The sequence below is a fragment of the Callithrix jacchus genome, chromosome 5 (assembly GCF_049354715.1).
Source record: "Callithrix jacchus isolate 240 chromosome 5, calJac240_pri, whole genome shotgun sequence".
NCBI lineage: Eukaryota > Metazoa > Chordata > Mammalia > Primates > Cebidae > Callithrix > Callithrix jacchus.
In genome coordinates this window covers 67570803-67596161 of record NC_133506.1, presented here as the reverse complement: position 1 = coordinate 67596161, position 25359 = coordinate 67570803, and the positions used below count along the sequence as shown (strand labels likewise).

The 25359-nt window shown below is 55.5% G+C and overlaps 1 protein-coding gene across 1 annotated transcript; it reads left to right on the top strand.

Moving 5' to 3' along the window:
- Nucleotides 1–5358: 5358 nt before the first annotated feature.
- P2RX1 (purinergic receptor P2X 1) lies at nucleotides 5359–25157 on the top strand. The gene is made up of 12 exons (XM_035299494.3): nucleotides 5359–5730; nucleotides 15904–16051; nucleotides 16312–16383; nucleotides 16780–16849; nucleotides 17159–17255; nucleotides 17545–17625; nucleotides 17832–17973; nucleotides 20978–21105; nucleotides 22007–22097; nucleotides 22473–22538; nucleotides 23047–23148; nucleotides 23270–25157. The coding sequence occupies exons 1-12, from the start codon at nucleotides 5594–5596 to the stop codon at nucleotides 23333–23335; spliced, it is 1200 nt and encodes a 399-aa protein (XP_035155385.1). The 5' UTR covers nucleotides 5359–5593; the 3' UTR covers nucleotides 23336–25157.
- Nucleotides 25158–25359: the final 202 nt, after the last annotated feature.

Here is a 25359-nt window from a genome sequence, read left to right as displayed (position 1 = left end):
CTCCCCGTGTCTTCAGCCAGCCTTGGGAGATGGGCCAGGCAAGGGCTAGGACTCCATTTACGGATGAGGAGCCTGAGGCCCAGGATGTGTGGGCCTTGCCCAAGGCCCTCTGCTGATCTGATCATCAGGCTTGCACCATGGTGCCCAGGCAAGGTGTGGGTCTGAGATAGGCTGGGGGTCCTGTGTACAAGGCCGTCAGCTCCAGGCTTCCCAGCCTGCTGCCTCCACCCCCATCCCGGCCGGCCTGAGTCCAGCTCTGTGCAGCACACAGCATGGAGTCCACAGGCCAGGACGGGGCGGCCAAGGTAAACAGAGGTCTCCTTACCTCACAGCTGCTCGCCCAGGAGGGAATTCCGGGGCAAGCCCCGGCACACTTCTAACTGGCAACTACCACACGCTCATGGGGACCCCGCCCCTCTGGAGACCAGGAGTCTTCCAGCCCCACACCCCATGCTCCAGGACCACAACGGGGCTTTATTTGGAGAAACAGAGGCACGAAATCAGAGCAGGAGGAGAAGGAAGCCAGACACACACACAGAGGCCTGCCCCCAAGTTTCCACAGCAGTTTACCAGCACAGGCCCCAAATGTCCATGAACAGGTGAAGGGTAAGCGAGCTGTGGTGCGTGCACACAACCGAAAGGAGCAAACCATCGACACACACACAACGGCAACTCGGAGTCCACACCTTCAGCGGCAATGAGCAGAGGCGGCCAGACCCCGAGCAGAGCTCCTCCTGTGTCATTCCACCTGCCTGATGATCCGGAGGAGGCTGGAGAAGATGGACCACAAAGGGGAAGGCGGGGGCATTCTAGGCTGATGGATTTGGAGCGTGTGCATGCATTTGTCAAAACTCATCAAATCGTTTGCCTAAAATGGGTGCATTTTATTGTATGTGAATTACACTCCAGACAGTTGGATTTAAAAAAAAAAAAAAAGGCTGGGTGTAGTGGCTCACTCCTGTAATCCCAGAACTTTGAAAGGCCGAGGCAGGTGGATCACTTCACGTCAGGAGTTGAAGACCAGCCTGGTCAGCATGGTGAAACCCCATCTCTACTAAAAACACAAAAAAAGTCTGGGTGTGGTGGCTCACACCTGTAATCCCAGCACTTTGGGAGGCCGAGGTAGGCAGATTTCAAGGTCAGGAGTTCGAGACCAGCCTGGCCAACATGATGAAACCCCATCTCTACCACAAATACAAAAATTAGCTGGGTGTGGTGGTGGGCGCCTGCAATCCCAGCTACTCCAGAGGCTGAGGCAGGAGAATCGCTTGTATCGGGAGGTGGAGGTTGCAGTGAGCCACAATCATGCCACTGCACTCCAGCCTGGGCTGGACAGAGTCTCACTCTGTCTCACAAGAAAAAAAAAGAAATAAAGATGTAAGTGCCAGAAAGGAGGTGAATGTGGTCACCTACTGGTGTAGAGGTGCCGGTAGCCTCAAGAGCTGACAGGGAGAGGGGTCTCCCTCGTAAGGGCTCCGCACTCAGTGTTTGAGGGACAGGGCCTAGCCCAGCCCCCCAGAAGTTCTCTTTATTTTTATTTAATTAATTAATTAATTTTGAGACAGGGTGTTGCTGTGTCACCCAGGCTGGAGTGCAGTGGCGTGATCACGGCTTGCTGCAGCCTCCCAGGCTTACGAGATCCTCCCACCTCAGCCTCCCAAGTAGCTGGGACTATGGGCGTGCACCACGATGGTGGTGCATGCCCAAAGAATTTTTTTCTGTTTTTGATAGAGTTTCACTCTATCCCCCAGGCTGGAGTGCAGTGGCGCGATCTCGGCTCACCACAATCTCCCTGTCACAGGCTCAAGCAATTCTCCTGCCTCAGCCTCCCAAGTAGCTGGGATTACAGCTGCCTGCCACCCCGCCCAGCTAATTTTTGTAATTGTAGCAGAGACAGGGTTTCACCGTATTGGCCAGGCTGGTTTCAAACTCCTGACCTCAAGTGGTCTACCCATCTCAGCCTCCCAGGTTGCTGGGACTATAGGCATACACCACCATGCTCAGCTAATTTTCTTTTTTTCTGTATTTTTTGTAGAGATGGGATTTCACTATGTTGCCCAGGCTGTTCTCAAACTCCTGGGCTCAAATCCTCCTGCCTTAGCCTCCCAAAGTGCTGAGATGTCAGGCGTGAGCCGCCGCCCCTGGCCTCCCGGTAGTTCTCTTAATCCAGGGTGGAGGGAGGCTGGGGATGAAGGGAAGTGGGGCAGAGGGGTGAGCCGGATGGAGAAGGACCAGGAGGTGATACACTTTAAACACACAGGGGGAGTGGGGAGGGCCTCAGCTGGGTCACAGCCCAGAGTGCGGGGTAGGAGAGGCCTGAGAAGCAGCTCAGGTCCAGGTAATGGGAGAAGCCAAACCTGGGGCCAGCGCTGTACCCCAGGCCTCCCCCCAGCTGCCGGCCCTCCCCCAGCCTCCCCATGGCAGGCTCTGCCCGGCTGGCCCAGAGCCCTGCTGTAGCCAGAGTCTCAGAGGCTGCATGGCATTATAGGAATCTCAGCCCAGACAGTGTCAGGGTTGGACTGAGGCAGCATCTGGGCATCCTTGGGACCCTGAGTGGCTAAGGAGCCCCTGTTGGAAGCTGTGTCCCCTCCCTTGAGGCCCCAGCCAGCCTCGAGCCTCCATGCTGCACAGAATCGCTAAATTTAGCCCCACCGGGAGGCTGTCCGGGGCAAGTGCTTGGCAGCCAGGCCGTCTCCCTACAAGGCCCGGCCTGGTCCCCGAGCCGGCCACCCAGTCTTTGGGCTTATAAGGCAGGACTGGCAGCTCTCACACGCTGGAGTCTTCGGGTGGCTCGGGGCCAAGCCCTCAGACTTTGGGGAGCCTCCTTCCAGCCATCAGCTCACGTGGGAACTCCTGTGACCGTGGGCCTCAGTTTCCTGGCCTGTGAAATGCGGACTCCGGGGCCTCCCCAGCCTCCCCCTGGGGCTGCTGGAAGGAAAACCCTTCCCCGACCGACCCCAAGTGTGGCACTCCGGCCTGTGCCCTGCCCACGCCAGCCCCAAATGCCTAGAACAAAGGCAGGTGTTTGTCCCAGAGAACACTGCGGCAGGGCCCAAGGGAGAGAAAGACGCAGTTTAGAGCCGGCGAAAGGCGTGCTGACCCCACCGGATGGCTGACTTGCTCTGTGGAGTTAGCAGCAGGAAATAAATGTAGGTCCCTGGGGTGCACTTTGGATAAGATAATATCCCCACATGAGACACTCCTCCAGGCTGCTCCGCCTTCTGAGGGTCAGCGCCAGGGCCCAGGCTGTGACAAGCACAGGTGTGTCCTCCAAGCAAATCTGTCCCTCAGCCAATCTCTCCTCAGTCTCTCCAGCAAGCCTGGCTCCCTGGAGGAGGAGGAGGAGGAGGAAAACACGGTGGTGTGACAGGAATAGAGCAGACTGAAGAACCCCTTCCCTTCCCTTCCCTCCCCTCCCCTCCCTTTTCTCCCTTTTCCTCCCCTTCCCTTCCCATCCCTTCCCATCCCTCCTTCCTCCCTCCCTACCTCCCACCTCCTTCCCTCCTTCCTTTCTCCCTCCTCCTTCCCTCTCTTCCTCCCTTCCTTCCTTTCTTCTTTCCTCCCTCCCTCCCTCCCTTTCTTCCCCTTCCTCCATCTTCTCCTTCCTTCCTCCCTCCCTCCCTCCCTCCTCCCTCCCTCTCTTCTTCTCTTCCTTCCTTTCTTTCTTCCTTCCTCCCTCCCTTCCTGTCTTCCTTCCTCCCTCCCTCCTCCCTCCCTCCTCCCATCCCTCTCTTCCTCTTTTCCTTCCTTCTTTCCTTTCTTCCTTCCTTCTTCCCTCCCTCCTGCCTTATTTCCTCCCTCCCTCCCTCCCTCCCATTCCACAGTGCCAGCCACTCTCCAGAACGTGGTGTTCGTGTCAGGGAGCAGTGGCTGAAAGGGGACCCAGAACGGCCCACGAGGTCTCAGCATCCACCCCAGTCCCCATCACAAGCAGCTGAGTCCTGGTGCCTCCCATTCCACGGCCACAGGGGCAGCTGGGAAAGGAACTGGCCCTTTTGTCTGGGGTCAAGATCAGGAGACGGCCGCCCCAGCTCTGGTTCCCAACGTCGCTGGATTTTCTTTAGAAAAGCCCACGACACTCACCAGATTAGCAGAAACTCTCCGACAGGGGTGAGACTGGTCCACTTGGCAAGGAGAGACAGGCCAGGGTGCTGGAAGGGGCCTCGGGCAGCCCTCTGTGGGCGACCCCCATTCAGACAGGCTGTGGGGATTCCCAGCCCCAGGCCTGGCTCCCTGCCAGGAGCACTTCTGGCTAACGGCTTGCCAGGAAGACGACTCCTTATCAGTCTCAGGGGTGGCGCAGCTCGGACTCTGGGGCCTCCAAGGCCCTGCTTCCAGCTGGAACCACCAGTTCCACTGGGTGAGCTGGACCAACTCATTTCTCTTCTCTGAGCTTCCATTTCCTCGTCTGCAAGATGAGGGATGGGGCTGGGAGGCCTCCAGCTCTGAGGTGCTAACATGGGACCCTGTGCCCGCCCCAAACCCCAGTGTTCAGGCCCTGGCTGGGGTTGGGCAGCGAAGGTAGGGGCTGCAGAGGTGCTGTGCCCCAAACTCAACAGTGGCCTGTTCTGTCCTGTGTTGCTGAGACCCATCCCCCGGGAGCCTCCACTCAGGAGGAGTAGCCCTGATCACCCCACTTTACAGATGAGGGAGCTGGCTCAGACGGACAAGGTGGCACCCAGCGCCCACAGCCAAGAAGCGGCAGAGCCAGGGAGCTCCGAGGGCAGGCTCTCCGCTGGCCTCAGGGCCCCGACAGCCCTGTGTGGCAGACGTGGTGCCTGCCTCGCCTGGCACCTGCCACCTCTCTCCCTCCAATGGTGGCCCAGGCAGGGCAGGTGGTGGAGAGGAGGGGTGGGGGATAGAGATGCCAGCCCAGCACTGCAGTCAGCTGGGCCGGGCCAGGCTTGGACTCAGAGCCTCTTTCCTCTCCACCCGCTCTCTACAGGCCCCCAGGGACAGAGCAGTCAGCCCTGGTGGGAGAGGAAGAGGGTGGTCAATGGGGATGGGGACGGGGATGGAAGGCTGATTTTGGCGGGCAGGGGAGGGCACGGGCGGGGGGAGGGGTGCGGTGCAAGGGCGGGGGCTTCTGAACCTGAGGCGACTCCAGATTCCCGCAGGCCTTGGCCAGAGCTCCATCTTGCCAGGTTTTGGAGGAATAACTCGAGGAGCCGGCAGAGAGCTTTATCTTTGCCCCCGTGACGGGTGGCCAGTGGTTTCCTGCCAACAACTCCTGTTTCCGGAGGCCCATCAGGGCCAGGCAGAGCCAGGAGGGGCAGCGGGGCTGGGCCTGAGTGGCCCCGCCAGCCCCGCCCCATCTATCTTTGGGAATTTATTTGTACATGGGCAAGGCAGGCCTGCAGTCTCCTGCCTTCCAGGGGCCAAGAGCTGCTCCTACCGCCCCAGGCTTCTCTCTCCAACCCACACGCCTCCAGCCGACCCCGGGCTCTGGCCCTGTCCACACCTGCACGGCCCCGCTCTTCCTAAGGGGCCGCACAGCCCCCAGACGCCCTGCCATCCACGTGGGTGTTGGCACCGGCTCACCCTGAGAGCAGAGGCCGGGCAGGGGTGGGCTCTGAGCCCCCGCCGGTCTGCCATGGCGCGGCGGTTCCAGGCTGAGCTGGCTGCCTTTTTCTTCGAGTACGATACCCCCCGCATGGTGCTGGTGCGCAACAAGAAGGTGGGCATAGTCTTCCGGCTGATCCAGCTGCTGGTCCTCGTCTATGTCGTGGGGTGAGTCTGGTGCCTCCCGCTGTCCCCGCCCCCGCACTGGGCCTGTCCTCCAGGCCCCGAGACACCTTCTGAGACACCAGGGAGGCCTCTTCCTCTCCAGCAGTGGAGGGGAAAAGCTGCCAGGTCACCGGAGGGGAAGCCCTGTCCGGGGCCTTCGGTGAACGGGAGGCAGAGTTGTGGGGTTTCGAGGAACCGGCTCAGTGTCGGGGTTCCTTTGAGGGGTGGTGTTCAAGGCTAGGGCCCACCAACCACAGCGACCGAGCCCTCGACCTCTGACTGCCTGCCAAACCAGGCTGTCACGGACGCACAGGCCAGAGAGGGACAGGCTCTGCTGCCACCTTCCCTGCCTAAGTGAGAGGCATCTGGGGAGGTTTGAGGCCCCTGGAGCAGAGAAGTCCCCGCCGCCTGAAGGACTGGTGCCTTCACGTTGGCATGTCAGGCAGAGGCCAGAGATTGGAGGTTCTGCTCCCTGGGATGATGGTTTCTTCCCGGGCGTCTCTGGACCTGTCCCGCCAGGCAGGGAGTGCAGTCAGAGGCAGCAGGGGAACGCTCCTACAGTCTGGTGCTCCCGGGAGGCAGGCTTGGCCTGGCAGACACTTGCACACATATGGGTGTGTGCATGGACTCGGCTGGCTGCCTATGCGTGGGGACCCCTGTGTGTGCATATGGCTGTGCCCATGTCTGCCCTGTGGCTGGTGCGTGTCCCCTGTGTGTGGTTCATCTTGTCCACTCACAGTGACTCTGCAGAGGGCTCCTGGAGGCCCCAGGGCCGCAGGCGGGGTCTCAGCCCCTGCTGGGGGGGCTCAGGGTGCCCAGTAACCCCTGCCTGACTCTGCCGTGTGATTCTGAGACTCTGGTCTCCACATCATGTTTACCATGGTTCCAAACCAGAACTGCTAAATGGAGTCCAGGGCAGGCTGACCCAGGGCCCAAACAAGGACCTCAGCTTCCTAGTCCCCCTGAAACGAATGGCGTCCAAAAGAGCCGTCCCTCTGCCTCCACCCCGTCTCCGAAGCTCAGAGCTGGCCAGATGCACCCAGGGCCAGGCCCCAGCCTTGGCCTCTCTCCTCTCTCTGGTTCAGAAACCAATTTGACATCTGCGATGCTGTTTGAGCTTGTGAGGGAAACTGAGGCCCAGAGAGTCGCAGTGGGCCTTCCAGGTCCACAGTGAGTCAGCAGCCCGCATGCAAGGGCACAGAGCTCCGTACACACCCTGACCCCCAGGCTTCTGCTGGGCCTGCTCCTTCCTCACCATCACAGGACTGGGGATCTTTTCTAGCGGGCACTTATGATGGGATGCCAGGTGCAGGACGGGCCTCAGGTTCACCTAGCGGCACTCCTGACCCTCCCTGGAAGAGAGAGGCTGCCTGCTGAAGCCCAGCCTACCCTTGCTGGAAGAGGTGGGGGCGGGGGGCTGGGGGAAGGTTGTCCTCTCTCTGCCCCTGCGGCTCCCTACTTCTGCTCTCAGATCTGCAGGTGTGAGGGGCTCCTGTGTGAGGGTCACAGGCTGTCAGTGTGGGAGTCCCCACCCTGTACCCCCAGCCCCCACCCAGCCACAGCCACAGCCTCAGCCTATGCCCCAAGCTGCCGCCCAGCCGGGAACCTAAACCTCCAGTGACGGGGACCTCACTACTGCCCTCCTGCCCATCTTCCTTCCCAAGACGGTCTCATCAGCTTCCAGATGGCCGTGGCCCTTCTCGGTGTCCGTGGGGCCCAGGGCCACAGGGGTCTAGCCAGGATCTCACAGCTGAGTAAGAGGCTAACCAGGATTTGAACCCACCCACCTGCAGGGCTCCAAAGTCAGCCTTGATATTCCAGAAAGAAACATCCTCAGAGAGAGGGCACTGACCTGCCCTAGTCACACAGCAGAGGGTGGAAGGAAGGCAGGGTCCCTCAGCACAGCCTTCCAGCTCACGCGTGGGCTGTGGCTCCTGCTGTCCCTTGTGCCCTCGTCTGGCCACTGCCCAGTACTGCACTGACCTCTCAGCTAGGAACCCATAGCTGCAAACCCAACCCCTGACCCAGCCTGGACCTGGTCTTGGCATCTCAGGCCTCAGCTTCCTAACCGGCCCCTGGGGCAGGGGTTGCAGGGTACCTCCCTAAAGTGCACTCAGCTCAGCATGTGGCTATTTCCTGGGGAGGGCTTTGCTTTCGTGTCTGGCCCTGTGGGCATTGCCGGGGGATGGAAAAGAGCTTGAGAGAAGAGCCAGGTCCCGTGTCCCAGAGACAGGGCGAAGCCTGGGTCGGGGATGGGTGGACACAGAGACAGACCTGGACAGAGAGACAAACACCGGAGCACAACTCAGATGAAGGGAAGGAGGTCCTGAGACTCAGAGATGGACAGTTACTGAGGCTGAGCAGAGAGGCTGACATGCCGAGAACACAAACTCTGAGGAGGGAAACTGAGGCAGTGGTCTTTGCTAGTCATGCTCTTCTAGGAAATCCTGGGCAAGGGAGGACGTGAGTAGGCCTGATACCAGAAGGGTTGGGCTGAGTTGAGCTGGCCCTCTCCAGTTAAGATGGTCTCAGATAAGGCTGGGCACAGTGGCTCACGCCTATAATTCCAGCACTTTGGGAGGCCGAAGTGGGCAGATCACCTGAGGTCAGGAGTTCGAGACCAGCCTGACCAACACGGTGAAACCCCGTCTCTACTAAAAATACAAAAATTAGCTGGGTGTCATGGCTCATGCCTGTAATCCCAGCACTTTGGGAGGTCACGGTGAGCAGATCACTTAAGCTCAGGAGTTCAGGACCAGCCTGGCCAACATAGGGAGGCCCTGTATCTACAAAATATTGCAACAAAACAAAATTAGCCAAGTGTGGTGACCCGTGCCTGCAGTCCCAGCTACTCAGGAGGCTGATGTGGGAGGATCACCTGAGCCCAGGAAGTTGAGGCTGCAGTGAGCCACGACTGCACCAGCGCACTCCAGCCTGGAGGACAGAGTGACACCTGTCTCAAAAATTAATAAATAATGGCCAGGCATGGTGGCTCATGCCTGTAATCTCAGCACTTTGGGAGGCTGAGGCAGGTGGATCACCTGAGGTCAGGAGTTCAAGATCAGCCTGGCCAATATGGTGAAACCTTGTCTTATAAAAAGAATAAAAATAAAAATAAAATTAATAAATTAAAATAAAATAATTAAAAATGCAAATCGTTGGCCTGTGATTCAATTCCACATTCATTTAGTCATGCAATACACCGGTGTTTATTGAGCCCCTACTATGTGCCAAGCATTGCGCTGGACACTAAAAATACAGAAGCGAACAGAAAAAAGATCCTGTAGTCAGGGAATAAATGCTCAGATGCTCCTGGACTTGTCTGTAGGTTGTGTTGAGGCCTCAGGGTGGGCTCAGTTCTGAGCAGTCCTCCCAGGCTTGGCGTCTGGTTGTGCCCCTCCCCAAGGGCACTGCTGTCTGACAGCTCATGCCCCATCTGGTCAACTCTTGCCTGTGGCCCATGGTCATACCCTGTATCCCATCAGCCACCACCTGGCCGGGCCCTCCAGCCCGTGCCAGAGCTGCCCCAACATCTGCCCCAGCTCCTCCAGCGTCTCAGCCTTCCCACCACAAGCCCTTCTGGGTCCTTAGATGAAAGCCAAGGGAGGACAGGAGGACTGAGAGACCCAAAGAATGTGGGCATGATGGGGAGGGTGGCTGTGAGGACGCTGCCCAGGTGCCGAGCCTGGGCGATGGGGTGGGGCAGCACCATTCTCCATGATGAGGACACAGGGGAACAAGTTTTAAAGGGGGATGAAGAGATCAGTTTGGTCCAGTTGAGTTTCTGTTTGTATAGTGGTTAGTACTCGGCATTGAAATAATTGTGTAAACCAGGCACAGTGGCTCACGCCTGTAATCCCAGCACTTTGGGACACCAAGGCAGGTGAATCACGAGGTCAGGAGTTCAAGACCAGTCCCGCCAACATGGTGAAACCTGTCTCTATTAAAAATACAAAAACTAGCTGGGAGTGGTGGTGGGTGCTTATAATCCCAGCTACTCAGGAGGCTGAGGCATGAGAACCGCTTGAATCCAGGAGGCGGAGGTTCAGTGAGCCAAGATCATGTCACTGCACTTCAGTTTGGGAGACAGAGAGACTCCATCTCAAAAAAAGAATGAAAGAAAGAAAAGGAAAGAAAGAAAGAAAGAAAGAAAGAAAGAAAGAAAGAAAGAAAGAAAGAAAGAAAGAAAGAGAGAGAGAGAGAGAGAGAGAGAGAGAGAAAGAAAGAAAGAAAAGAAAAGAGAGAGAGGAAGAAAGAAAGAAAGAAGGAAAGAAAGAAAAGGAAGGAAGGAAAAGAAAGAGAGAGGAAAGGGAAAAAGAAAAGAAAGAAAAAGAAAGAAAGAAAGAAAGAAAGAAAGAAAGAAAGAAAGAAAGAAAGAGAGAAAGAGAGAGAAAGAAAAGAAATGTAATATACCATAACATTTACCCTTTAAAAAAATACCATTCAGGCTTGGCTTAGTGGCTCATGCCTGTAATCCCAGCAATTTGGGACACTGAAGTGGGAGAATCCCCTTGAGGCCAAGAGTTCAAGACCAGCCGGGGCAACAGAGACTGACTCTACAAAAAAACATATTAAAATAAAAATCCAATTCTGTGGTTTTTCGCATATTCACAGAGTTATGCAACCATCACCACTGATTCCTGAACATTTTCTTCCCCCCAAAAGGAAAGCTCCCACCCTTTAACAATCGCCCGCCATTTCCCCTCCCCGCAGCCTGCTGTGGCTATTCTGGGTATTTCATGTGGGCAGAATCCTATGATACGTGGTCTTTTGCGTTTGGCTTCTTTCACTTACTCAAGTGTTGTCAAGGTTTATCCGTGTTGGTTGTAACTCGTATCAGCACTTCATCCATTTTCAAGGCTACATAATATTTCACTGTGTGGCTCTATTTTGATTATCTAGTTGTCAGCTGATGGACAGTGGGGTTGTTTCCACTTCTTGGCTCTTGTGAAAATACTGCCGTGAATATTTGTGTCCAAGTTTTTGTGTGGACATAGGTTGTGTTCTGTTTTTTTTTTTTGAGATGGAGTTTTGCTCTTGTTGCCCAGGCTGGAGTGCAGTGGTGTGATCTCGGCTCACTGCAACCTCCACCCTTTGGGTTCAAGTGATTCTCCAGCCTCAGCCTCCCGAGTAGCTGAGATTACAGGCACGTGCCACCACGCCCAGCTAATTTTTTGTATTTTTAGTAGAGACAGGGTTTCTTCATGTTGGCCAGGCTGGTCTCAAATTCCTGACCTCCAGTAATCTGCCCACCTTGGCCTCCCAAAGAACTGGGACTACAGACATGTGCCACCTTACCCTAGGCATGGAATTGCTGGGTCAAATTTAATTTTTGAGGGAGTGCAGGACTGTTTTTGAAACATTTCGGTTGAGCTCGAGGAACCTGTGAGATAGGTAAGGGGTAGGGAGGTGTGAGCCACCCAGCAGTTGGAAATGCGGACATTTATCCAGATGGTCCCCCACTCACATGGGTCAATTTAGAATGTATCAGGACATAACCCCATTGTAAGCTGAGGAGCATCTGGACTGAATGGTTTGACTTGGGATTCTTTGACTTTTTGGTGGGTTTCCTGGGGGTATTAAGAGCACTTTTAACTCAGGATGGGTTCATCCGGCCACAGCTCCATCGTGATTCCAGGAGCACCTGTGTAAGTCTCTTGGGTGCAAGATTTGTGTTTATTTTGTTCATTTTTGTGTTTGCTTTGTTCAACAGTGCTTGGCGCATAATGGGGCTGGATAAATACTTGTTTGTTTTCATTTTTTAGTAGAGACGGAGTGTCGCTATGTTGCCCAGGCTGGTCTCAAACTCTGGGCCTCAGGTGATCCTCCCCCCTCAGCCTCCCAAAGTGCTGGGATTACAGGCCTGAGCCACCACACCCGGCTCATGTTTACTGAATGACTATGTGGATTGAATCTCAGGGGAGAGTGCAGTCTGGAGTTAGAATTCTGGGGACAGAATGTGTCTGAGGCAGCTCACTCCGGGAATGGGGGCGGATCGGCATTGAAAGAGGAATTTGTGAAGGAGGAACAGAGAACAGTGAAAATGAAAGGTTTGCATCATATGCGTCTACTGAGTCCCCGGCACTGTGCTAATTTCCTTAAAAAGAACTCATAGAGGCCCAGCGCAGTGGCTCCCAGCACTTTGGGAGGCCAAGGTGGGCAGATCACAAGGTCAGGAGGTCGAGACCAGCCTGGCCAACATGGTGAAACCACATCTATACTAAAAATACAAAAATTAGCAGGGCGTGGTGGTGCATGCCTGTAATCCCAGCTACTGGGGAGGCTGAGGCAGGAGAACTGCTTGAATCCAGGAGGCAGAGGTTGCAGTGAACTAAGATTATACCACTGCACTCCAGCCTGGGTGGCAGAGTGAGACTCTGTCTCAAAAAAAAAGAAAAAAAAGAACTCATGGAAACTCCCCCCCAAACAATTTACCTAAATGCCTTTGTCTCCTGAGCCCTGGCTGAGTACATAGTAGGGCCTCACTAAATACTTCTTCTTTTTTTTTTTTTTTTTAAATAGAGACGGGGTTTCACTATGTTGGTCAGGCTGATCTTGAACTCCTGACCTTGTGATCTGTCCACCTCAGCCTCCCAAAGAGCTGGGAGTACAGGCGTGAGCCACTGCGCCCGGCCAAATACTTCTTGAGTAAGCAGTGCCTTTGAGGTAGGTGGCATCACCTCTGTTTTATTGAGAAAACCAGGACTCAGAGAGGTGTAGCATCTAGCCTGATGCCACACAGCTGGGGAGCAGCAGGGCTGGCCCCTGACCTTCAGCCACTCCACCATGTGGCCTCTTCCACAAGGAGGTCATCAGAGAGCCCCAGGACAGGGGATTGCTGATGACAAGGTAGAAAGCATGGCAGGGTTATTTCTGGAAGGGGAGAGGCTTCTGAAGACACTGTGTCTGACATCAGGCCCTCTAGGTTGCCTTCCAGGGTGGTGATACAAGGCTGGATCCAGGCATGGCTTTGGAGGAGTGGGCTGGCACCACTGTCATTCTATTATTTTGTTTGTTTTTGAGACGGAATCTCACTGTGTCGCCCAGGCTGGAGTGCAGTCTGCAATCCCTCTGCTTGCTGGGTTCAAGCGATTCTCTGCCTCAGCATCCCAAGTAGCCAGGATCACAGGCACACACCACCACACCCGGCTTAATTTTGTATTTTTAGTAGAGATGGGGTTCACCATGCTGCCAGGCTGATCTTGAACTCCTGGCCTCAAGTGATCTGCCCACCTCAGCCTCCAAAAGTGCTGGGATTACAGGCGAGTCACTGCGCCCGGCCCAAAGTCGTTCTATTATCATAAGAGCTGAGGTCACAAATGCCAGATTTGACTGACCCTCAAGACCCGCAGCCGCAAGAGCAGACACAGACGCACGCTGAGTGCATCAGCCCCATGAGGCCTGCAGGCTCCACGTGGCTCTGTTTGCCCACTGTGCTCTGCCTCCTGGGAGCCACATGAAAGCCAGTGTTGCTTGGTTGGAGGTGGGCTGAATCCTGGGCTGGGTGCCTCAAGTGTGGGGACACTTGGGAGTGCCACTCCTGCAGACCTCAGTTTCCCTGGCTGTGTTATAAATTGGTATCAGGTAAATATAGAAAGGTCACTAAGCTCTTAGGGTTGGGGACACCAAGAGGAAGGTCCATGGCCTGTCTGCAGAGGGACTCAGAACACAGAGCAGCTCCCTCCCCACTGCAGCAGCTCCTGGCTTGGACACAGAACCAGAGGCCTTCCTGGAGGAAGGGACCCAAGGAGGGCAGGGGGATGGGTGATGCCATCACTCTCCCCCATGGGGCTGCAGGCAGCGTGACAGGCTCAGGACACTGAGAGCCAGGGGCCTTTGTCATGCCTTACCTGTTGCTCTCTGGGACCTGCAGGGGACAGCAGTGACCAAGCTGAGGCTTCTGGAGTGTGCGGCTTGGCCCCAGTGCCAGGGGGGCTTAGAGGAGAGGTGGGTGGAGGAGGAAGGAGAGGACGTTGGTGGGTGGCCTCCTGGGGCCTGGGGCCTGCAGCGGGGAGAGGAGTGACTCTGGGACTAAGAGGCCTGGAGAGTTCTGTTACTGGCCTTAGCCCTGGGGAAAGGAGAAGGGGCCATTGCTTTGAGCTCCCCTTGGACAGGTGAGCTTGCGGTAGGGTAAGGAGTGGAGAGGAATGACACATCTGCCCACAGGTGCCCTCACAGATTTGCCCTGGAAGTATACAGCCACACACTCCATATGCCAACACACACACACATACACACACATTGCCCGGAATCTCCATAAGGAGTCTTTCCTCAAGGAAGGAGCCGCCTGGAGAGCAGTGTGATCCAGGGCTTTTTCATTTGTAAGCAATAGAAACCAAGCCCAAACTGGCTTCAGTAAAAGAAAAATGTATCGGTTTATGTAACTGAAAAGTCCAGAAATCGATTTTTCATGTGTGCTTCAGGCATGGCTGAATCCAGGTGCTCAAACAACATTGTCAGGATTCTGCCCCTCTCCATCTCCTGGGCTGGCTTTCCTCTAGGTGAGCTTCACTGTCGGGCTTGCCCTCTCTATCAGGTGGCAAGGATGACCACCACAGTTTCGTCTCGCAGCCGTCCTGCTTAGCCACTCAGTAGACAGGGTGTTCCTTTCCTGGCACCTTCCAGAAGAGTCCTGGCCTCACTGCTGAAACTCCCCAGGTCATGTGCCTCTCCCTAGACCCATCACTGCTACCAGGGGGATGAAACACTGATGGGCAAGCCTTGGTCATCTGCCCACTCGGGGGCTAAGAGGGAGGAACCTTCCAGACTGAAAGTGGAGAACCCAGAGGAGGACTGCTTAATGCTGCAAAGGAAAGGCCAGAATTTCCCAAGAAAGCTGGAAGCCCTCCAGTCTGAGCCACTCCTACAGCGCCTCAACCGAGGGGCAGGACGCTGCAAGCCCTTCAGAGGGCCACCTCCCAGCTCTGTGTTCCTTCATGTCTCCCAGGGAGCCCCAGCATGGCTGGATCATAATAACAACTCATGTCTCTACAGCATTGATTCTGTGCCGCCCCCATTCTGAGTGATTCTACATGTATGAACTCACTCATTTGATCACTTCAAGAAGTACTGCTATAATTCCCGTTTTATAGATGAGGAAACAGAGGCACAGGGGGATTGAATATCTTACCCCAAATCCCAGTAAGTAAGTGGTGGAGCTGGGATTTGGACCCAGGCTGTTAGGCACCAAAGACCATATTCTCAGCCTTTGTGCTCTGCTGGCGCCTCTGGAATGAGGAGCACCCTGGGAAGGATTAGGGTCTGAATGGCTTGGCCTCCAGGCCCCAGCAAATGCTGTTCTTGGAAAGGGATTGGAGGGAGTATCTGAATTAGCATTTATTTCTCCCTTCCTTTCCCTTCCCCTCCCCTCCCCTCCTCTTCCCTCTTCTTCCCTTCTTCCTTTCTTCCTTCCTTTCCCCTTTCCTCCCCCTCCCCTCCCCATCCCCCTCCCCTTCCCCCTCCCCTCCTTCCTTCTCTCCCTCCCTTCCTCTCTTTTTCCTTCTTTTCTTTTCTTTTTTTTAAATTTTTTTCTTTTTTCTTCTTTTTTTTTTTTTTTCTCAAAGATGTGGTTTCACCATGATGGCCAGGCTGGTCTTGAACTCCTGACCTCAGGTGGCCTCCCAAAGTGCTACGATTGCAGGCGTGAGCCACCGCGCCCGGCTTTTTTTTTTCTTTTCGAGAAGGAGTTTCACTCATTGCCCAGGCTGGACTGCAATGTTGCACTCTCAACTTACTGCAACCTCCACCTCCCGGGTTCAAGCAATTCTGCCTCAGTCTCCCCAGTAGCTGGGATTACAGGAGCCCACCACCACACCTGGATAACTGTTGTATTTTTAGTAGAGATGGGGTTTCACCATGTTGGCCAAGCTGGTCTCAAACTCCTGGCCTCAAGTGATCTGTCCGCCTCAGCCCCACAAAGTGCTGGGATTACAGGCGTGAGCCTCGACACCCGGCCTGAATTCACATTTTCATAGTGAGAAGCTCAGTGGAACTTCAGGCACCAGCCAGCAGGGGGAAGCAGGCAGAGGCAGGGGAGGCCATCCTGCCTCTAGTCCAAGACAGAAGCTTCAGGAGAAGGCGGTGGCTCAGAGGCACATCTGGAGTGGGCGCAAGGAAGGAGGCGATGGATCCGGCCCGTGCCAGAACCACAACTCCCCCTGTCCCCTACCCGCACAGGTGGGTGTTTGTCTATGAGAAGGGCTACCAGACGTCCAGCGGCCTCATCAGCAGTGTGTCTGTGAAACTCAAGGGCCTGGCTGTGACCCAGCTCCCCGGCCTCGGCCCCCAGGTCTGGGATGTGGCTGACTATGTCTTCCCAGCACAGGTGAGCTGGCTTGGGGCTGCGCCTGCCCTCACAGGGCCTGTCTTGGAGCGGGTGGGACTCTGTCTCCGTGGGAGCAGCCCAGCTCCTCTTTCTCTCCGGGCCTTAGCAATACCATGCAGAAGCAGCCTGGTGATGGCAGGGGGTGTGGCGGCTGCTGGGTGTCCTGTGGGCTCTAGGGGTCTACTGGGGCAGCTCTGGGTCCTTGGGGCTCTTCTCTCAGCTCCCAGCCCACCCCTCCCTCCCCTGCCCCTCACTTCTAGGGGGACAGCTCCTTCGTGGTCATGACCAATTTCATCGTGACCCCAAAGCAGGCTCAAGGCTACTGCGCAGAGGTGAGGACTTCTGCCCACCAGCCCCTTCCCGGACTCACAGGGGAAAATGACCTGCAGGGAAAGTCTCCGTGGGCACCAGAGAGGAAGCCAGAGAGGCTTCCGCAGTGGCCATGGCGGTGGAAATTTGGGCGTGTATTCACACAGTCACTGTCAGGCCCTGCAGAGCTGAGCCTTCCCACCCAGCACTTGATATACCTGGCAGCGTGCTGAGACTGCCCACCCCCATCCCCAGCTGACACTGGCAGTGGGTGGCTGGGCAGGACCCCAGGGTGGGGGAAATGGGGAAGGAGGCTGTGAGTGGGTGTCACCCCAGAGAGGTGGGAGACACTGCCCCACACCCACCTCGGGCCCTGGGGACGGGAGGGGCCTGAGGCCAGCAGCTCTTGCCTCGCCCAGCACCCGGAAGGCGGCATATGCAAGGAAGACAGTGGCTGCACCGCTGGAAAAGCCAAGAGAAAGGCCCAAGGTAAGGTCAGCCTCCTCCTGTCCCTCCACAGCCCCCAGCTGTAGCCCTGGCATCCTGCAGGCCCAGCTCATGCTGACCAGCGTCTCCCCACACCCCTCCTGCCGAGGCGTCCTCTGAGAGGGGCTCCCTCCTGCCCTCTCTCCTCTTCCACCCAAGCTCGGGCTGCCCTGTCCCAGACCCAGACACGTTTCTGTCCTCAGCTCCTTTGCTTGAGTGCCTCTCACTGGGGGCCCCTGGGGAAGGGGCCTGGGTGGCCTCCTCTGCACCCCAGTTTGGGGCGGGCACCCAGGGGTTCCTCTCTGGCCGCAGGCATCCGCACCGGCAAGTGTGTGGCCTTCAACGCCACTGTGAAGACGTGTGAGATCTTTGGCTGGTGCCCCGTGGAGGTGGATGATGACATCCCTCGGTAACACTGACCTTCTGGGGAGCCAGAACAGGGTCCCAGGCCAGGCAGAGGGGGAACCTGCGTCTAGAAAGGATCTCTACCCCCTTTCTGACCCCACCCCAACCCCATCCGAATGACCTGGGCCGAAGATTCCCCCGGGCCTTGGCCGGTTACAGCACACCCACCCCTCCACCTGCCCAGGGCTGAGGAGGGTCCCGGATGCACGCCCACCCCTGCTATGTCAAGCTCTGCCTGGGACACACAGGGGGCCCCTGGGGAGGAGCGGATGAGTGAGTGTGATGTCCTCCAGCCCTGCCCTTCTCCATGAGGCCGAGAACTTCACTCTCTTCATCAAGAACAGCATCAGCTTCCCACGCTTCAAGGTCAACAGGTGTGTGGGAAATTCCGCCAGAAGTTCAGGCGGCTGTCCGAGACTGCCCCAGCTGCTCTCAGCTGTCTCTGTCTCCCTCCATTCCTGCTGGCATGCAAGGAATCGAAGGGGCATTGTGGAGCCAATGAGGGGTCCCCAGGCTTTTGGCAGTAGTGGGCACCCTCCCGATGGCACCCCGCTGCTGTCAACACCTTCCACCCGGACAGGCGCAACTTGGTGGAAGAGGTGAATGCCGCCTACATGAAGACCTGCCTCTACCACAAGACCCTGCACCCCCTGTGTCCCGTTTTCCAGCTTGGCTACGTGGTGCAAGAGTCAGGCCAGAACTTCAGCACGCTGGCTGAGAAGGTATGGAACATGGTGCCAGGCGAGCAGGGAGGGCTGGGCCGCAGGATCCTGATCAAGGCTGCTTAGGCCCAGTGCATCCTCCCATCTCCTTGGTGAGGGCTGAGTGTTTGTATGCGTCTGTCCCCTGATACTAGGGCCCCTGAGACTCAGTAGGTCCTGGCATGGACCTGGCACAAAGGAGGTACCCAGAATGAAGAGATGTGGGCAGACCTTGTCACCTGGATGTTTGTTAATGTCTTGCTTTAAAAAAACAATTAGATAAAGCAGCTTGGTCAGGTGCGCTGGCTCACGCCTGTAATTCCAGCACTTTGGGAGGTGGAAGTGGGAGGATCACTTGAGGCCAGGAGTTTGAGATCAGCCTGCCAACATAGTGAAACCTCCTTCTCTACTAAAAATACAAAAATTAGCTGGGTGTGATGGCACATGCCTGTAATCCCATCTATTTGGGAGGCTGAGGCAGGAGACTCACTTGAACCCGGGAGGCGGAGATTGCAGTGAGCCAAGATTGCGCCATTGTACTCCAGCTGGGGCAACACAGTGAGACTTCATCTCAAAAAAAAAAAAAAAAAAAAAAATGCCAGCCTGGCCAGTGAAACATCGTCTCTATTAACAATATAAAAATTGGCTGGGCACAATGGCTCATGCCTGTAATCCCAGCACTTTGGGAGGCCAAGGTAGGCAGATCACCTGAGGTCAGGAGTTCAAGACCAGCCTGACCAATATGGTGAAACCCTTTTGTATTTTGTAAAAATACAAAAAAAATTAGCTGGCTGTAGTGGTGTGTTTTTGTAGTCCCAGCTACTTGGGAGGCTGAGACAGGGGAATTGCTTAAACCCAGGAGGCAGAGGTTGCAGTGAGCTGAGATGGCACCACTGCACTCCAGCCTGGGTGACAGAGCAAGACTCTGTTAAAAAAAAAAAAAAAAAAAAAATATATATATATATATATATATATACACACACACACACATAAATTATCTGGGTGTGGTGGTGGGTGCCTGTAATCCCAACTACTCGGGAGGCTGAGGCAGGAGAGTCGCTCGAACCCGGGAGGTGGAGGCTGCAGTGAGCTGAGATCGCGCCATTGCACTCCATCCTGGGCAACAGAGTGACTCTGTCTTAAAAAAAAAAAATAGATAAAAGCAGCTTGAATCCTAAAGCCTATGGCCCTGAGAAATCCTGTGCCCCTGAGATCCTTGCAGTCACCTGGGACTCCAGAGAAGCAGTCTCTATGAGCACAGAACTAGCTGACTTTGTTCCAATCCCAGCTCTTCTGCAAACAAGCAGTGGGAACTCAGACAAGTCTCTAAACTTCAGTGGGGCTGAGCTTTTGCCCCATCAAGGGGGGTATCATGGCGCCAGTCTCATGGGGTTGTCCCTAGGGTCCGGTGAGTTGACTCGCTGCGCCTGGCATGCTCTGATGCCTAGCACGTGGCAGGCCTATCCAGCTGCTACCACGTGCTCCTTATCAGTACTGCTCCTGCAGTTGCCTATTCAGGGATGAAATCAGTCCCTTTTCTGTGATGTTACCAAAAAACCCCACTCACAGGCTGGGTACAGTGGCTCATGCCTGTAATCCAAGCACTTTGTAAGGCCAAGGCAGGTGGATCACAAGGTCAGAAGTTCGAGACCAGTCTGGCTAAGATGGTGAAACCCCATCTCTACTAAAAAAAAAAAATTAGCTGGGTGTAGTGGCACATGCCTGTAATCCCAGCTACTTGGGAGGCTGAGGCAGGAGAAATGCTTGAACCCAAGGGTGGAAGTTGCAGTGAGCCAAGATTGCATCCCTGCACTCCAGCCTGAGTGACAGGGTGAAAATAAATGAATAAATAAATTAAATAAAAATGAAATGGTCAGAAAGCTGGAGTGTGGAGGGTAATTAGAAGGCTAGAGAGGGTGATAGGACCTTTACCCCAAAACAGCTTCTCAGTGTCTTTTTTTCGAATAAAAAATGTTTTGTTTTGTTTTGTTTTGACATGGAGTTTCACTCTGTCACCCAGGCTGGAGTGCAATGGGGCGATCTCAGCTCACTGCAACCTCCGCCTCCCAGGTTCTAGAGATTCTCCTGCCTCACCCTCCGGAGTAGCTGGGATGACGGCACCTGCCACCACACCTGACTATTTTTGTATTTTTAGTGGAGACAGGGTTTCATCTTGTTGGCCAGGCTGGTCTCCAACTCCTGACCTCAGGTGATCTGCCCACCTCGGCCTCCCAAAGTGTTGGGATTACAGGTGTTCGCCACTGCGACTGGCTCCAAAATGTTGTCGTTGAGAGAGAACTGGTACCAGCTGTGAGATGGGGTTTTTGTTTGTTACCGCATTTGAGATGGACCCTCGCTCTGTCACCCAAGCTGAAGTGCAGTGGTGCGATCTTGGCTCACTGCAACCTTTGCCTTCAGGGTTCAAGCAATTTTCCTGCCTCAGCCTCCCGAGTAGCTAGGATTACAGGCACTGCCAACATGCCTTGCTAATTTTTGTATTTTTAGTAGAGATGGGGTTTCACCATGTTGGCCAGGCTGGTCTCGAACTCCTCACCTCAGATGATCCACCTGCTGAAGCCTCCCAAAGTGCTGGGATTACAGGCTTGAATCACTGCGCCTGGCCCCAAAATGTTTTCAAGAGAATACTGGTACCAGCTGTGAGATGGGGTTTTTGTTTGTTACCATATTTGAGACGGAGTCTCGCTCTGTCACCCAGGCTGAAGTGCAGTGGTGCGATCTCGGCTCACTGCAACCTCCGCTCCTGGGTTCAAGTGATTCTCCTACCTCGGCCTCCTGATAACTGGAATTACAGGTATGCACCACCATGCTGGCTAATTTTTGTATTTTTAGTAGAGATGGGGTTTCACCATGTTGGTCAGGCCGGTCTTGAACTCCTGACCTCAGGTGATCCACCCGCCTCAGCCTCCCAAAGTGCTTGGATTACAGGCATGAGCCATCATGCCCAGCCGAGATGGGGGTTTTTTATCCTGAGACCCTAGCTCTTAACCACTTGTGTCCCTGGCAGGGTGGCATGGTTGGCATCACCATCGACTGGCACTGTGACTTCGACTGGCACGTGCGACACTGCAAACCCATCTACGAATTCCATGGGCTATACGAGGAGAAAAACCTCTCCCCAGGCTTCAACTTCAGGTGTCTGTCAGCCCCCACACCCCAGCCATCCTTCCTGGTGGTCTTGCAGGGTCTCCTATTCCCCCAACCCTTCGCAGCTGAAAAAGCATCCCCAGAGGGGAGCAGAGGGTCTGTGCGGCTCCTACTGTGCCTTCCTCCCATGTAGGAAGCCAGCAGGAGCGAGATATTGAAGTCTCCGATCCCCTGTCCCTGGGTCTCAGTCCCTTTGAGGTCCACCCGGCCAGAACAAGCTGGAGAAATTGCTGACATCAGGAGCTGGGGCAATGGTCTGGCACAGTGGCTCCTATCTGTCATTGTTGAACCTCAGGAGGCTGAGGTGGGAGGATGGCTTTGAGGCCAGGAGTCTGAGGCTGCCGTGAGTTGTGATTACACTACTGCACTGCAGGCTGGGTGACAGAATGAGACCCCATCTCTTTAAAACAAACAACTAGGCGCAGTGGCTCATGCCTGTAATCCAAGCACTTCAGGAGGCTGGGGCAGGTGGATCACAAGGTCAGGAGTTCAAGACCATTCTGGCCAACATGATGAAACCCGTCTCTACTAAAAATACAAAAGTCAGCAGGGTATGGTGGCACATGCCCGTAGTCCCAGCTACTTGGGAAGCTGAGGCAGGAGAATCACTTGAACCTGGGAGGTGGAGGTTGCAGTGAGCCAAGATAGTGCCATTGCACTTCACCCTGGTTGACAGAGTAAGACTCAGTCTCAAAAAACAAACAAAAGCAAGCAGTTGGGGCAAGAGCTGAGTACAACTTTCCCAGAATGAGGCCCGGGAGCCTGCCCGGGCTGGGGATGGGGCTTTATTTAGAGACTGCTAAGGCTCCTGCATCCCTGATCCGCTGAGAAATCCAGACCCAAGACAGTCCCCTCCATCACCCTCCTGCCACCTCATCCCTTCCCCAAGGTTTGCCAGGCACTTTGTGGAGAACGGGACCAACCACCGTCACCTCTTCAAGGTGTTTGGGATTCGCTTTGACATCCTGGTGGACGGCAAGGTGAGAGTCCAGCGTGAGTGTGGTGGCAGCTGAGACACGTTCTTGGCTCCTCTGAGTACCTCTGGGCATCTACAGTTACAGACATCCGGAAGTTGGATGGGTTCATCTGGCAGTTTTACTTCTAATAACAGACGGGGCGTGGGGGCTGTCCAGGGCAGAGCTTTGCAACCTATGGCCATGTCTCCCCCACAGTCCCCTTGGGCCCAGGGAGGCAGAGCCAAGGTCAAAACCCAGGTCTACTGACAGCAGCTGTTGGTGCATATAGAGTCAGAGGCAGGGACAGTTCACAGCTGAGGGTGGGGAAGTACCCTTGTCCCTTTTCCAGCTGTACCCCTTCCGACTGGTAGCCCTTTTCTCCCTGGGTCCTACCACCAGGCCGGGAAATTTGACATTATCCCCACGATGACCACCATCGGCTCTGGGATTGGCATCTTCGGGGTGGTAAGTGCTGGGGTCACCGGGTCGCTGTGCTGGGTCAGCTCCTACTCTTCCACAAGTCAGTAGCAGCAAGACACCTCTCACCCTAAAACTTGACCCTAACGGTCTATCATTTCTGGGCCAGCAGCTGCCCACCCCACCACACACAGCAGATCTAAGAAAACCAAGGCCCAGAGCCAGGACACTGGCTCATACCTATAATTGCGGCACATTGGGAGGCTGAGGCGGGAGGCTGGCTTTGATGCCAGGAGTCGGAGGCCGCAGTGAGCTGTGATTACACTGCTGCCCTCCAGCTTGGCGGCCAAATGAGATCCCCCCTCTCATTCTGTCAGGGTGGAACCATCTTGGTCCCCTGAGAGTACTGCAGGGCCTCGTCCACCCTCCAGGAAATAGGCCTCCAGTGAGGAGGGATCCGGCCAGGCCACAGCGTTAGGGACTGAGCAGGGATGTGGTGGGCTCTGTGCCCGTCCCCAGATTCCCACGCTGTCTCCCTGCCCTTCCCTGACCCCAGGCCACCGTCCTCTGTGACCTGCTGCTGCTTCACATCCTGCCCAAGAGACGCTACTACAAACAGAAGAAGTTCAAGTACGCTGAGGACATGCGGCCAGCAGAGGTGAGGGAGCTCCCTGAACCCGGCCCTCGGAGCCTCCGGCACAGGCGTTTGCGTTGAGGGGGACGGGCAGCTGCTTCCCCAGCACCAACTTGTGTCCCCCAACCTTGCACCACACACACAGGGTGAACATGACCCCGCTGCCACCAGCTCCACCCTGGGCCTGCAGGAGAACCTGAGGGTATCCTGATGCCAGCCTGTACTCCCGACTGCATGCAGCGTGAGGCTTCAGGCTGGGGGCCTGCTGGGTCCCAGCCAGGGCAGAGGGTCTCCACAGGAAGTCTCCTACCCTCTCAGCCAGGCACATACCAGTTTGCCAGAAGCTCAGGGTGCAAACTAGGAGAGACGTGTGCCAATCTGAGCTCTGGCTCCAACTCCACACCCCCCAAGGGAGCCTGCCCCGGTCTCAGCCGCTCCTGGGAGGGAAGGGCTGGGGCTGGGCAGGCCCCTCCCACACACCTGTACGCTAGCCTTGCGCTTCTCTCTCTGGACCTCACGATCCATCCCTCTGCCTCCATTCCTCCAGCTCTGGGCTCTCCAATGTGGCAGTGGATAACCATAGGCGACTAAATTAAACTAAAATAAAATCAATGAAACACAGCATTCACTTCCTCAGTTGAACTAGCCAGATTTCAGCTGCTCAGTAGACACGTGTGGCTAGTGGCTGCCATATTGGACGGCTCAGGGCATTTTCACCATTGAAGAAAGTTGTATGAGACAGCTCTGCTTGAGCCCTGTTTCTTCCTGGCCTTGGGTTTCCCTGGGAAATGTATCGACCATGCAGGCTCCTGGGTCTAGCCCAGACTTCCGAAACCACAGGCCCTAGGGCTGGCCATATGACCTGCACAGACAGCAAACTCCCCAGGCCGTTCTGGGACCTAAACTGAAGAACTACTGTCCTCGAACTTTCTTTTTTTTTTTTTTTTTTTTGAGACGGAGTTTCGCTCTTGTTACCCAGGCTGGAGTGCAATGGCGCGATCTCGGCTCACCGCAACCTCTGCCTCCTGGGTTCAGGCAATTCTCCTGCCTCAGCCTTCTGAGGGGCTGGGATTACAGGCACCCGCAACCATGCCCAGCTAATTTTTTGTATTTTTAGTAGAGACGGGGTTTCACCATGTTGACCAGGATGGTCTCCATCTCTTGACCTCATAATCCACCCACCTCGGCCTCCTAAAGTGCTGGGATTACAGGCTTGAGCCACCGCGCCCGGCCAGAATTTTTTTTTTTTTTTGAGATGGAGTCTCACTCTGTTGCCCAGGCTGGAGTGCAGTGGAGCAATCTCAGCTCACCACAACTCCGCCTTCCAGGTTCAAATGATTCTCCTGTCTCAGCCTCCTGAGTAGCTGGGATTATAGGCACCTACCACCAAGCCCAGCTAACTTTTGTATTTTTAGTAGAAATGAGGTTTCATCATGTTGGCCAGGCTGGTCTTGAACTCCCGACCTTGTGATTTGCCCACCTTGGCCTCCCAAAGTGCCAGAATTACAGATATGAGCCACCGTGCCCTGTCATGAACTTTCTGACCCTAAGCTCCTGAGCAGGAGTCAGACTTTGTCCTGAGCTTGCACCACCTGGCAGGTGCAGACACGGAGCAGGGTCCTGGACACCTCCAGTGTGTGTGTCATATACTTATGTGCCACACGGTGTGTCATACACACAACCTGGCGTATGCACTGCCCACATGCACGCAGCGTCCTTCCACACTGTGTCTATAAACAGCTGGGGCCCGTCAAACACAACCATCTAAACACACCTCCACCACCATGCACAGACTCAGGGTCCATGCCACGTCACCTCCACAGGAAAAGCTTCTCTCCAAGAGTGCCAGGCCAGGCCAGCCCTTCTAGCCATGAATCCTTACGCAGCTACCTCGGGTTGGGGGTGGGAGCTCCAGCCACATCCTGGGCTCCCTGCCTGTGGCTCAGCCCTCACTCCAAAGGCCTGCCTGGCTCTGTCTGAACAGAAGGTCTGGGGAAAGTGGGGGACGGAGTACAATAAAGGGAGTGAGGACAGACCTCTGCCTTCCATGCTTTCTTTCCAGACCTCTCTGCGACTCAGTGTGCTCGTCTGTGAAACGTGGGGCTAAGCTGGGCAGTCTCTGAGATTCCTCTGGATCTGCCGGGAGCAGGGTGGGGGTAGGCAGGGACCAGTGAGCCGACTCTTACGCCCTGAGCCCAGCAGGGCCAGGGCTGGATGGGGACGTCGGCTCACCTC